The sequence below is a fragment of the Musa acuminata genome, chromosome BXJ2-7 (genome assembly GCF_036884655.1).
Source record: "Musa acuminata AAA Group cultivar baxijiao chromosome BXJ2-7, Cavendish_Baxijiao_AAA, whole genome shotgun sequence".
In the NCBI taxonomy this organism is placed as follows: Eukaryota; Viridiplantae; Streptophyta; class Magnoliopsida; order Zingiberales; family Musaceae; genus Musa; species Musa acuminata.
The window spans coordinates 1,664,186-1,677,260 of NC_088344.1; the positions used below are offsets into that span (position 1 = coordinate 1,664,186).

The 13,075-nt window shown below is 40.2% G+C and overlaps 2 protein-coding genes across 2 annotated transcripts; one reads left to right on the forward strand and one right to left on the reverse strand.

Moving 5' to 3' along the window:
• Positions 1–420: 420 nt before the first annotated feature.
• On the forward strand, positions 421–7,482 carry LOC135616554 (probable cellulose synthase A catalytic subunit 5 [UDP-forming]). The gene is made up of 14 exons (XM_065115857.1): positions 421–740; positions 855–1,050; positions 1,692–1,903; positions 1,987–2,089; positions 2,208–2,382; positions 3,303–3,569; positions 3,652–3,997; positions 4,147–4,284; positions 4,455–4,580; positions 4,668–4,880; positions 5,010–5,295; positions 5,815–6,011; positions 6,085–6,435; positions 6,516–7,482. The coding sequence occupies exons 1-14, from the start codon at positions 660–662 to the stop codon at positions 7,098–7,100; spliced, it is 3,276 nt and encodes a 1,091-aa protein (XP_064971929.1). The 5' UTR covers positions 421–659; the 3' UTR covers positions 7,101–7,482.
• A 453-nt stretch (positions 7,483–7,935) lies between these two features.
• LOC103990870 (UDP-rhamnose/UDP-galactose transporter 3) lies at positions 7,936–9,912 on the reverse strand. The gene is made up of 5 exons (XM_009410157.3): positions 9,567–9,912; positions 9,217–9,401; positions 8,926–9,126; positions 8,593–8,754; positions 7,936–8,500 (listed from the first exon to the last, which is right to left on the reverse strand). The coding sequence occupies exons 1-5, from the start codon at positions 9,910–9,912 to the stop codon at positions 8,147–8,149; spliced, it is 1,248 nt and encodes a 415-aa protein (XP_009408432.2). The 3' UTR covers positions 7,936–8,146.
• Positions 9,913–13,075: the final 3,163 nt, after the last annotated feature.

The window sequence follows — 13,075 nt, forward strand, 5'->3', positions numbered from 1 at the left end:
TCGCCTCACAGGCTCACATCGCTTTCTTAGCTGTAAGCGCGGCTAATGTTCTTTCTGGCGCAGTTGGCAGTGTCGGCGGACGCCTTAAAATATAAATAAAACGCCAAAACGACGCCAACTCTCCGAAAATAAAAAGGAGTGGCAGAACGGGAGGGGCTGTGTGCGTCGGACCTGCGCGTAAAATAATACAATAAGATGCATGTGGTCGAAGTCCTCTCCCTCTTCACAGACAGCTCTGATGTCGCTGTCCACACTGTGTTTCTCGTTGATCTTTCACGTTTATTGATTAACCACTCTTCGGTGATCGCCTCATTTTTTTTCTCTCTATCTTTTACTTAACCAACCGACAAAAGAAGTGACGGTGAAAAAAATGGATGCGTTGTTAGTGAGAAGGAAGGAATAATAAGAGGGATTGGGATGAAGAGGGCAGGTTGAGGTAGACGACCCCCGAGCGAGAAAAAGGAGAGCGAGCGAGAGAGAGAGAGACAGAGAGAGAGAGAGAGAGAGAGAGAGAGGGGCTGACTGTCCTCCCCCCCCTCCATTCCACAGATCGAGAGGCGAGGGAGGAGGGATCGCTTCTGCTTCCCCATTCCTATCCCGAGAGTGGAGTTGATTCTTCGGATCTGTCAAGATAGAGCCTCACCCGCCGCGGACAAGGGATGGAGGCGAGTGCTGGTCTGGTCGCCGGCTCTCACAACCGGAACGAGCTCGTCGTCATCCGCCGCGATGGAGAATCGGCGGTATTTCTTCTTCCTTTCCTGTCAGCTATTAGTTAACAAGTTGGGGGGGAAGTTTCAGTTTGCATTCCCTTTTACTGTTGGGTGTGGAGGTTTTTGACTTGATCTTGCTTGCAGCCAAAGCCGCTCCAGCAGCTGAGCGGGCAAATCTGCCAGATCTGCGGTGATGACGTCGGCCTCACCGTCGATGGGGATCTCTTCGTCGCCTGCAACGAGTGCGCCTTCCCCATTTGCAGGACTTGCTACGAGTACGAGCGCCGGGAGGGCAACCAGGTTTGCCCCCAGTGCAAGACCAGGTTTAAACGGCTCAAGGGTAAAAACCTCAAACACGACGCCCTCACTAACTCCTCCCTGCTTCAATTCTTGTAGATCTGTTGCGGAGGATTTTGTTTCCATGGTCATAGTCGATGCATACAGATCTTCTGCTGTTTTGGACCTCCTCTTAAGACTTGGTTCACTTCGTAATTGGTATAATATTGATCATAAAAAAACGCCTATATTTCCTTGGCAAGAAATCTCTCTAGTCCTCGGTCCTTCTTGTAGTGCTGCTGTATATGTCTCTATTTTATATTCATTCTGGTATGAAATTACACAATATCGAAGAGAAACAAATTCCCAACTCCACAATCTCAGACAAAAATAATCAAATTATATTTTAATCAATCAGATAATAATGATCAATTTATGATGAATTTTATGTTAGTTTGGTACTAATAAAAAATATGATTCCTTGTGTGCATACATAGAGATGGAAATCATGCAAAAAAAATGTAAGTCATTCATTCTACCTGATATTCTTTTTTTTATGGTAAACCCATGTAGTAGATCAGTCTAGCATGCTTCTTGCAATAAACCTTTGTATAATTTCTTCCCTTCTGATTCTCTTGTCATAGATCTCTCTGGCCTTGTATCCTTCTTGTGTCACATTGTTGAATTTCTAATCCTCTCATGTAGGGTGTCCTCGTGTGGCTGGCGATGACGAAGAGGATGGCGTAGATGATCTTGAGAATGAGTTCAACTTTGGTGGGGGACACAAGCAGGAGTCACAGTACATGGCTGATGCTATGCTGCAGGGCCATATGAGCTATGGTAGATGGGGTGACATCAATGCGCCTAATATGGCTCATAATGCACCTCAAGTTCCTCTGCTCACCAATGGCGAGATGGTACTTGAACTCATAACTTGCTGTCAATACTTTGCACACACTAAAATAACACAGTCTGATGGTTCTGTTAATTTTGCTTCCAGGTTGATGATATTCCTCCCGAACAGCATGCCCTCGTCCCTTCTTTCATGGGTGGCGGAGGGAAAAGGATCCATCCGCTTCCCTTTTCAGACCCCGCTCTTCCAGGTATCCAGAATTCTACATTGCCACTAGGAATACTTGTCTAAAGATGAGAAATTATAACGTTGATCCATCAGGTTTTCTAGTTCATGAAAAAATTTAATGTAAAGCTCTTCCCTTGCAGTGCAACCTAGATCAATGGACCCCTCCAAGGATCTTGCAGCTTATGGATATGGAAGTGTGGCATGGAAAGAACGAATGGAGAATTGGAAGCAGAAGCAAGAGAAAATGCACATGACTAGGAATGATGGTGGTGGTAGAGATTGGGATAATGATGGTGATGAATCTGATTTACCATTGTAAGCTCCATGTCTTTTGATAAATCGAGCATCTTGAGAAAAATCATATTTTATAAGCATCGATGGTGATATACTTTAGTTATTGAGTCTAACACTGCACAGGTTGTTCTCATTTATTTCTTTTATTATGTTATAATCTTGTAATAGTTCTTAGTCAGTTTGACGCCATCTTTCGTATGCAATTGCTAGTACTAGTTACTCGATAAGCTGTACCGTAACAACATAAAATGAAAACATGCAAAAACTTTCCAGTATTCCGTATGTTTTGTTTGACAAAATAGTGTCAACCTTATGCACCAAATACTGTCTTTACCTAAGGTTCTGGACATGATGATGTACATTATGAATTTCTCAATAATTTAATTCTTCATGTTCCATGAGTTCCGTTTTCATGTTTATAGTTGATTCTGATGATTTGCTATGCAGGCTTTTTTCTTTTTGAAATTCCTTAATGTTCTAAAATTTGGTTCAATTTATGTAAAAGTTGAATTTAGGACTGACCAATTAGTAATATTAACGGTGTAACTAATATCTAGAGGTTCCTTCCTTTCATCAATATGATAGAGGAAAAGTCTCCGGGTAAAAAAATTGTTGCCAGATGAAAGTTTTTGGTTGTTTTCTCTGGATGGTTACAAAATGATTATGGGTTATTTACAACTGCGTTTCAAGTGAAGTCATTAGGGAAAAAGCCTTGGGAAGTTCTTTCATGTTCAACTATCAATTGTATTAGGCTGGTTGATTAAAAGGGAAATATTTATTTCTGATATATTGTTTTTGCATCAGCACAAAAGGTTATATCAGATATTGCCACCTTCTTGTATTTCATGTTCTTATTCGTTAAGCCAAATAAGTTGTCATGTTTGAGAGGTAATCACATTTGGTTTCTTTGTAAGATTAATTGTTCAATTTGTTTTCTGTAGAATGGATGAAGCACGACAACCATTGTCAAGAAAGCTGCCAATATCTTCCAGCCAAATAAACCCATACAGAATGATCATCATAATTCGTCTGGTAGTTGTTGGATTTTTCTTCCATTATCGGATCATGAACCCTGCAGTTGATGCATATCCATTGTGGCTCATATCCGTCATTTGCGAAATCTGGTTTGCTATGTCATGGATTCTAGATCAGTTTCCCAAGTGGCTTCCAATTGAAAGGGAAACTTATCTCGACAGATTGTCATTAAGGTAGCTGAAGTTGTCATTATCAAATTTTTTGTTTAACTTGAATAATTTACTCGACATTTGCCTAATTATTCATTCTTTCTAGATATGAAAAAGAAGGGCAGCCTTCTCAACTATCTCCGATAGACATATACGTGAGTACAGTTGATCCTATGAAGGAACCACCTTTGATCACTGCAAACACTGTTCTCTCAATTCTTGCTGTGGATTACCCTGTTGAAAAAGTTTCTTGCTATGTTTCTGATGATGGTGCTGCGATGTTAACATTTGAAGCATTATCAGAAACATCTGAATTTGCAAAGAAATGGGTTCCTTTTTGTAAGAAATTCAATGTTGAGCCCCGTGCACCAGAATGGTATTTTCAGCAAAAGATGGACTATTTAAAGGATAAGGTCCATCCTTCATTTGTTAAAGAAAGGAGAGCAATGAAGGTATGAAAGACTACATCTATTTTCATTGAATAAATATGCATATAAACAATTCTATGAACTTGACATAGTTTGCAGAGAGGACTCTGTGTATATTTTAATTGACAAAATTTGCATATAAATAATTCTCTGGAATCTGATGTTGTTTGCAGAGAGAATATGAGGAATTCAAGGTACGAATAAATGCATTAGTTTCAAAAGCACAAAAGGTACCAGAAGAAGGATGGACCATGCAAGATGGAACACTCTGGCCTGGAAACAATGTCCGTGATCATCCAGGGATGATTCAGGTAAATTTTTACTTACATATACCGTGAGTGAGTTAGGTACATCACCACCAATGATAACATTTTAGGTATCTATTCTAAATTTTTATTTGCTGCAGTCGTATCAAGCTGCTGCTTCTTTTTTTTTTTTTGCCAATTCAATTGATAGTTTTGTTGCTATTGTAAATTTTTAGGTCTTTTTGGGTCAAAGTGGTGGGCATGATGTGGAAGGAAATGAACTGCCACGCTTGGTTTATGTCTCTAGAGAAAAGAGGCCAGGTTTCAACCATCACAAAAAGGCTGGTGCTATGAATGCTTTGGTAACAAACTGTCACTTGGATTGATTTTCTTGCCTTAGTGTAACAGTAGCTTTAGATTTACCCATTTGGTTCTATTGCTTTTGTCAGGTTAGAGTCTCTGCTGTACTTACAAATGCACCTTACTTGTTGAATGTGGATTGTGACCACTACTTCAATAATAGCAAGGCTATACGAGAGGCAATGTGCTTCATGATGGATCCACTTGTAGGAAAGAAAGTGTGCTATGTGCAGTTCCCGCAGAGGTTCGACGGTATTGATCGACATGATCGCTATGCTAATCGAAACATTGTGTTTTTTGATGTAAGTATCTCCATGTCACATGTGATTCACATTCTTTAGTTTCACTTTTGAATGTCCTTTGCACATTTTCTTCGCTTTTAAGTTCATGTACCTGGTATGCTTAGAGAAGCAAAACAAAACATGATGCAGATCAATATGAAAGGTTTGGATGGAATTCAAGGACCCATTTATGTGGGCACTGGATGTGCTTTCAGAAGACAGGCGCTCTATGGATATAGTGCTCCGAAGTCAAAGAAGCCACCAACTAGGACTTGCAATTGTTGGCCTAAGTGGTGCTGTTGTGCGTGCTGTTGTTCTGGCACGAGGAAGAAGAAAACAGCAAAAGCTAAGCAGGAAAAGAAAAAGAATAGTTCCAAGAGAGGTGATAATGAAGCACCAGAATTTGCACTGGAGTCCATTGAAGAAGGAAAGCAAGGTAAGTACATGCCTTTAGTTGGTCAATTACTACATGTTATTTTAGACTATGATTCAAATTTACCGACTAAGGCCATACTTCCACGTAGAGTTTGACGACCTTCTGGTGCTTCTTGTTCTTTTCTTATAGTTCTAGTAACAATATGATCATGATCATCAAGATAGGACATGACTCCATTTAGCATCAGTGTAATTCTTAGATAGGTGTGTGTACATCATCTTAAGAGGTCCACAGTGCTTAAATACTCATCTGGATTTTCATTCTGTTTGTAACTTGATACCTTTTTGTAAAATAGACACAGTGAGATAGGCCACTCTATTGTCAATTATGCATTTTTTAAGTGCTTTCACCTTTATCTGTCATGTGGTTTAAACCTAAAATATATCCATTACTCCCTTTTAGGCAACACTAGTTGATAGAAGGCATAATTATATAGCTGTCAGAAATAAGTTAATAGTTGTTCCTGTTTTTGTGTCATCCATAATGTCTCAATGTGCTAGCCTTTTAACTAATTGACAGGAAACGGGAGTGAAAAGCCACATCTGATGTCTGAAGAGAAGTTAGAAAAGAGATTTGGACAGTCTCCTGTTTTTGTCGCATCTACTCTCCTTGAGAATGGTGGAACACCAAAAGGTGCTACTCCAGCATCTCTTTTAAAGGAAGCTATCCATGTTATTAGCTGTGGCTATGAAGACAAGACAGAATGGGGAAAAGAGGTAATTATTTTGTCTTGATATCTTTTATATAGCATTTTAGCTATCTTCCTAATTTGCTTCGTTTTCATCACAGATTGGATGGATCTATGGTTCAGTCACAGAAGATATATTGACAGGATTCAAAATGCATTGCCACGGGTGGAGATCCATATATTGTGTACCGACAAGGCCTGCATTCAAAGGTTCTGCACCTCTCAATCTCTCAGATCGTCTTCACCAGGTTCTTAGGTGGGCTCTTGGGTCCGTGGAAATTTTCTTGAGCAAACACTGCCCTCTCTGGTATGGATATGGAAGTGGGCTGAAATGGTTGGAACGGATGTCATACATTAATGCCACTGTTTATCCTTGGACATCAATTCCTCTTTTGGCCTACTGCACGTTGCCTGCTGTTTGCTTGCTCACTGGAAAATTTATTACCCCAGAGGTACGATTGCATTCTTATTTCCAATTGGATTGTTCTTAGAAATTATTAATGCTAACAATGACTTGTGCTTTAAACTGCAGCTTAGCAACGTAGCAAGTCTTTGGTTCCTGTCGCTTTTCATCTGTATCTTTGCCACGAGCATTCTGGAAATGAGATGGAGTGGTGTCGGCATTGATGACTGGTGGAGAAATGAACAGTTTTGGGTTATTGGTGGTGTTTCCTCGCATCTGTTTGCTGTGTTTCAGGGGCTTTTAAAGGTCCTTGCAGGTATAGACACCAACTTCACTGTGACGACGAAGGCTGGTGACGATGAAGAGTTCTCCGAGTTGTACACATTCAAATGGACCACGCTGCTCATCCCTCCTACAACTTTGCTTATTGTGAACTTCATTGGTGTAGTAGCTGGTGTCTCTAACGCAATAAACAACGGATATGAATCATGGGGACCTCTGTTCGGGAAACTCTTTTTCTCCTTCTGGGTGATCGTCCACCTGTATCCTTTCCTCAAAGGTCTTGTTGGTCGACAGAACCGGACACCTACAATTGTCATTGTGTGGTCCATCCTCCTCGCATCAATTTTCTCTCTGCTGTGGGTGCGGATTGATCCGTTCTTGGCAAAGTCAGATGGGCCGCTCTTGGAGGAGTGTGGGTTGGACTGCAACTAAGCACCAGATCGGTCAGTATTCAAAATCCAGCTTATTTGTTGTCATTGGCAGGCACAGGTAGTAACAGGACCTTTTTAAGTCTTCCACGGGTACATGGATCCTGCTTTCTCGATTGTAGATAGAAGGTGTGCTACAATTTTTTTCTCCCTAATATCCTCTACTCCGTCTACCAAAACTTCCGATCATGGAATCGGTAGGTTGGTATAGTCATGTGTAGTATGTTTGCGCAAGATAAGCAGATGCAACTCTGGTTTTTTATTAGTTTTTGTGGGTAGACGTTGTTCGTGTATTGTTGCAGTCATGTATATTGATTCATCTCAATAAGGCAGGCCCGGCCTGACCCACGAACATAAAGAAGGTTCATCGAATACTTTTTAGTTGATTCTGTTTTGCCTTTCTCAGGAAATGTGTATTTTAGCTATTTCTAATGATACAGCATGATTAAGAACACGGTAGTAGTAAATGTTCAATCATAATATCGATGTACTTGTTCAGGAAAATAAATTGTAATGATACATCGCATCTCAGACTTCATAGGAGGCTCTTCTCTTCCATGGCATGATCGTTTCACTGCCTTTGTTATCAAACACTTGAAGCCTGGCTGTATGCGTTGATGATATTTGGCGCAACTTTTAATTCAGGTTATTATTTAATCTGGCTTCTGGGAACTTTATTTTGGTGACTTTTGGATAACAAATTACTCCTGCCAAAAATAAATTAAAATTTTAAGGACTTGTCTTTAATTGTTGATTCTCGAGGCGGATGATAGGTCTTATAAACAATTGTGTCTCCACCTGGATGAATGAGAGACTCCATTCAGTAGCAAATGAGATTGTAATATGAAATGGTCTCTGGCAAATCTATAGCAGCAATAAATGTATTTCCATCAAAGATTCAGAAATGTTTACTCAAGAACAACAGAAATGTCAAACCCTTCCCAACCATGAACTATGAAATGAATCGGCAATGTATGTTCTAAAAGCTCCCTCGCTTATGAGCTACATAAAGCTAGCTATACAGCTCCTTCATCAAATGCTAATCCACAGTTACGCCTTCGTCTCACCGAGCTCCACATCCTTCACCGAAGCGTTTTCGACAGCGTCCTTGAGAAGGCGGATGTCCTCTTCGGTCAAACTGGTTTTGGATAGAAACTTAGCCTTAGCTTGCTTTTCCGATTCCACAGCCCAACTATAGACGACCATCCCGATGACAGCGATCGCCATTCCCATTATGTTGTTTAGAGTCAATTCTGAATCAAACAGCAGCCAACCAAGTATAAGCACGCAGACTGTCTTCATGTGGCCGAGAACCTGGAAGGACACTGCTGAGAAGCGACCGATGCAGAGATACTGGCTGATGTTGCAGAACACAGCAAGTAGACAAGAGAGGAGTATGAAGATCTGCATGGCGATCAGCGTCAGGTTAATATTAGGTTTTGCCCTTTGACCTACGGAAGAACACGGAATGGGAAAGGTTGGAGGGAAGAACTTACGATTGCACCAGGAGAAAACTCATACTTGAGTATGGATTTGCCGTTGAGGCAGTAATCTATGATGGGTCCAAGAGATACGAGGGAAAGAGCTTGCATGGGGGCTGTCTTGCTCAGCAGCTCGAAGGAACCTATTGCGTACTTCTTCTGCAATGACCCAATTGACTGCACACAAAGAAATGCAACCGTAAGTTCAACACCAAAAGATTGATGTTTTAATTAACCTTATAAATCTCACCGCTTAACACTAAAATGATAATTACTCGAAATCCATGAGGACATTTGCAAGCAATATCGGTGGAATAGAGTGATCGAAACTTGAGACTAAAAACTCACAATTTGTTGGAAGGAAGACGATACGACTGCTGCGCAAGCACAGAAGAAGCCTTTGGCGTTAACCTTGACGTCTGTCACTGTGCAAACCCCAACCCCAACGACGACTACAACCACGGCCATCTTTACTTCTTTCGAATACTGCTTGCCATGGAGGATCCACTCCATGACACAAACCACGGGAATCATGCTCAGCTTTGAGATCTAAGGCTCGGATAGAGGCGATGTTTAGTTAGCATGACAAGCAAAACTTGTGATTCATTCTTTTCAGAAGAAGTTGAGATTGAACAGCACCTGATAGAAGCCGACGGAGTTGAGCATTAGGCTCAAGTTCATGCCGGTGATGGAGAGGTTGGCGACAAGCGAAAACCACAGGAGCTCCCACAGTGGGACATGCTTCGATGCAGAAAACCCGGTGGCATTCGACACCAGGCCAGCAAGTGCAGTCACGGCAAAGTGGAATCCGGTCAGAGTTGTCGCTGGGAGTCACATAAGGCAAAGTTAGAAGACATGGAGCAAGGATGGATAGTGACCTCGACAAGGCAAAGTGGCAAGTATAATCCTCTCCCTGAGCCAGGAAGGAACGAACTCTAGAGAGAGAGGGAGAGAGAGAGAGAGAGAGAGAGTTGCAGTACGCTACGGACCGAAGGTGAAGGCGTAATCGTTGGCGGACAAGAGGTGCTTGTTGGCCATGATGATTCCCACGGAGCTGACGACGTTCATCGCCCACGCACCCACGTTCGACACCGCCGACAAACTCTTCCCGTCCTCCATAGCTCCCGCCTCCCGGATTGGATTGGAGTAGTTGACCTCCCGAAGGCCGCAGGTAGGGGAAGGAGGAAGCAGAAGAGGAGGGGATCGAGGGTGGGTCGGCGAGTTCCACGAAGTGAAAGAATGAGAAGAGGGATAGGAGCGGCGAAGGACATAAAAGGATGATGATGGTGTTTGGCAAACGTAGTTGACTTCCGTCACCTTCCCACCTTCGCTCATTAATTCCTTTTGGTCACTCATAAAAGGAAGGCTTTCCCTGCCTTCCGCGTGGTTCATACATTTCCCATGCACGCTCCATATGCTGCACAACATTTTCTGGAACGGAGAGCAGTAATTGAATGCTAGTAATAGAATACTAATCCTGTAATTGTGCATTTGCCAATCCTATAAATCCCAAGAAAGAGTGACTGAGAGAGAAGGAGAAGCAGAACAAAAATTCGGAGGATTTTCTCCAATACTTGTAACGTAAAACACCAGTCTTTGGTGACACGTAGCGTCTGTTTTCTCTCATCCGGGAGCTAAGAACAAATAAAATATCTATCTCTATTTACTTAAATGTCGTATGTTTTATCAACAGAAATATAAAAATAAAAGATAAAAATATAATTTTAATATTTTAGTCAACAGTGATGGATGATGGCGGTAGTGGCGGATGACAACGTCGCTAGGGATTGCTAGTGGATATTATAGACGAGAAAAGTGATGACGAGAGATAAGGGCCGCTTTGCATCTACATCGATGTTGATATAGTTGCCAATCGACTAAAGGACCGCTCGATATCTACATCGGTAGCCTTTTTACTGCTCGGCAACTGCATCAACGTTGAGCGACCCTCATATCTTGCCATTGCTCTCCTTATCCACAACAATCACATGAGCGGTTCTTTTGTCGTTCTACATCTACGTCAATATCAATGTAGTTACCCGAGCGATGAAAGAGTCGTCGATGTAGATACAGATATAGAGCGACATTTATCTCTCGTCGTTATTCTCCTCATCCATAATAGCCACCCACGACCCCTAACAACATCATCGTCCGACACCACTAATTGAAATGTTAAAATTAATTTTTTTATTTTTTTTTCTTCATATTTTTATCGATAAAACCGATAATGTTACGATAAATGAAATTAGATTTTTTTTACTTTTATAATTATAAAAATTTTAGTAAAATTTTTTTAAATCTAAAAAAGTTAGATAGTAATAAATGTAATGAGTTCATTTTTCGACTTCTTTTGGTCTCTTTTTCTACATCCATTACGCTCCTCTCTAAAACACGCAGCTCACAATAAATGCCCACCGACTGTGGTCTTTTCTAACGTTCAAACTCCTTCTCCCAATACAGTCGGCACGACCCTCCACGTTCCGAAGGGTGGAAGTGGATCCGGTAATACTCTTTGTTTTTTGTGTCCAAGTGGATTCGAACACGATGATATGAAATTATATTCACTTCAGCACCTTTTGGAATCGCATGCATATCCATATATACAAATAATTTGATTTACTTGTATGGATCGATATTGTTTGTGTACACCACAAATATTTGACTTACAAAGACTGCTTCCATCTCCTTTGCAGCAGCACTCACGTAAAGTTAGTCAAATCCAAAGTATAAGTCAAATGCAATCTTGGTTACAGCTAGAGGACCGCATTCCGAAGGAAGTCATGTGCCAATGGTTACTGCACCGATCGGTCACGGCAATTCTTTTTTCCTGATGGAAAAGAAATCTGGATCCCAAGCAACGTTCGCCGCCCGGATCGCGTCTCCCGATACTAATTGCTTTTACCGTGTACGAAGTCAACGGGAAGCTTTGTTGACCTCGAAGATGGTGCACCTGCGTGATTGTTGCTCAGCTCATTTCATAAGATAACCGAGGGATTAGACTTGCTTAATGGCAGCTCGCTACTTTATTACTAGTTTATCGATCATCCTCGATTGCACTGTGCTCGTTGAGCTTCCGTAATCTTCCGGTGGATGCAGCCAATTCATACCCAGGAGGCGATGCCTGTCCTCGTTTGCTTTCAATCGTGTCATGAGACCTCTTTTTTGGTTTTTTTGGGGTACTAATTTCTAGTAAGCATATGTGTTGGATGTGGCAGCATAGTAAGTATGGCGAAAAGAAAATTTTTAATTGGGAGAACAAAAAAAAGAGACACAAGTAGATATTTAAGTAAATACTATAAAAGACAAACTTATAAGATGAAATTATCTCCTATCTCTGTTTTGTCATAAGGTTCCATCGCCCTCGTGTCTTGTGCCATCTTTCTCCACTATCACCACGTCTTTGCCCTACTCACCATCCTCGTCGACATGCCCTAGTCATCGTTTTTACCTGTGCACCCTCGTTGTCATTGTTGTTGGTAATTATATAGCTATCAAGAAGTTAGCTTCAAGTGACGAGATGGAGGACATGCATGGCTCGAGGGGTGACGAGCGACAAACAAGCGAGGATCACAACGAGGAACACATGGACGATGGGCGACGATGCAAATGGCATGCGAAGGCACACAAAGCCTCGCAATAGGGACGACAAGGCAAAGGCAACGAGCAACTGCAAGGAATGAAGGCGACAACCGATGGAACATAAACTAAGAGTAATTTCATCCTTTAGATAATAAAAAGTGCTCTACGAGAATAAATAAAAAAATTGAGAAAAAGTAAAAACAAGAGATTTTCTAGAGAAATTATCCTATATCATAATTAAACTTATTCCTGGTGAAAGTTTGACAAATTAATGTAGGTTGATAGTATTAGATATTTACTATAGAAAATGAAAAAAAAAGAAAAAGATAGTAAAAAAAATTACTAAGAATAAATAGTGAAATTTTAAAGATGATAATACAAGCACTTTTAAAAATATGATAGAAAGGAAGACAACTTGAGACTTAGATGAGGATAATATTAATATTATTTAGACTACGATAACTAATAAGATTAGGAACTTAACAAAGAAAATTCTTTACAAAACTAAAAGGTAAAGGTGTAACTTTAAGAGAGAGTTAATAATGGTACGAGGAAGTTCAAAAAATAATTTTTACTAAGAGATCATATTTTAATTATTGATAAAATTATAAAAATAAAAAGTTCAAAAGATATAAATAATCTAAAAAAGAGACTAAAAATGATTAGTATGACAAGATATAAAAATTATGATAATTTTAATAATAAATTAGGTATTAAAAATGGTAAAACAAATATATATATCGAATTGTTAAAACTAGGAAAAGATAGTATAAGGATTTATATAACATTATATACGTTAAAAACGAAAATAAAAAAAACTTATTAATGATAATGAGATTAAGAAACAATGAAAATAATTTTATAGATTATTTAATAAAATAAAATATGTATTAAAGAAGATAAAAATAATTAAGAGTGT

Excerpts from the sequence above, each read along its gene's own strand:
- LOC135616554 (XM_065115857.1), top strand. The coding sequence starts at position 660 with ATGGAGGCGAGTGCTGGTCTGGTCGCCGGCTCTCACAACCGGAACGAG. Across the intron at positions 3,570-3,651 it reads CTCGACAGATTGTCATTAAG|ATATGAAAAAGAAGGGCAGC; the intron begins GTAGCTGAAGTT and ends CATTCTTTCTAG. Across the intron at positions 5,296-5,814 it reads CATTGAAGAAGGAAAGCAAG|GAAACGGGAGTGAAAAGCCA; the intron begins GTAAGTACATGC and ends ACTAATTGACAG.
- LOC103990870 (XM_009410157.3), bottom strand. The coding sequence starts at position 9,912 with ATGAGCGAAGGTGGGAAGGTGACGGAAGTCAACTACGTTTGCCAAACA. Across the intron at positions 9,402-9,566 it reads CGATTACGCCTTCACCTTCG|CGACAACTCTGACCGGATTC; the intron begins GTCCGTAGCGTA and ends TGTGACTCCCAG. Across the intron at positions 8,501-8,592 it reads AGTTTTCTCCTGGTGCAATC|ATCTTCATACTCCTCTCTTG; the intron begins GTAAGTTCTTCC and ends ATCGCCATGCAG.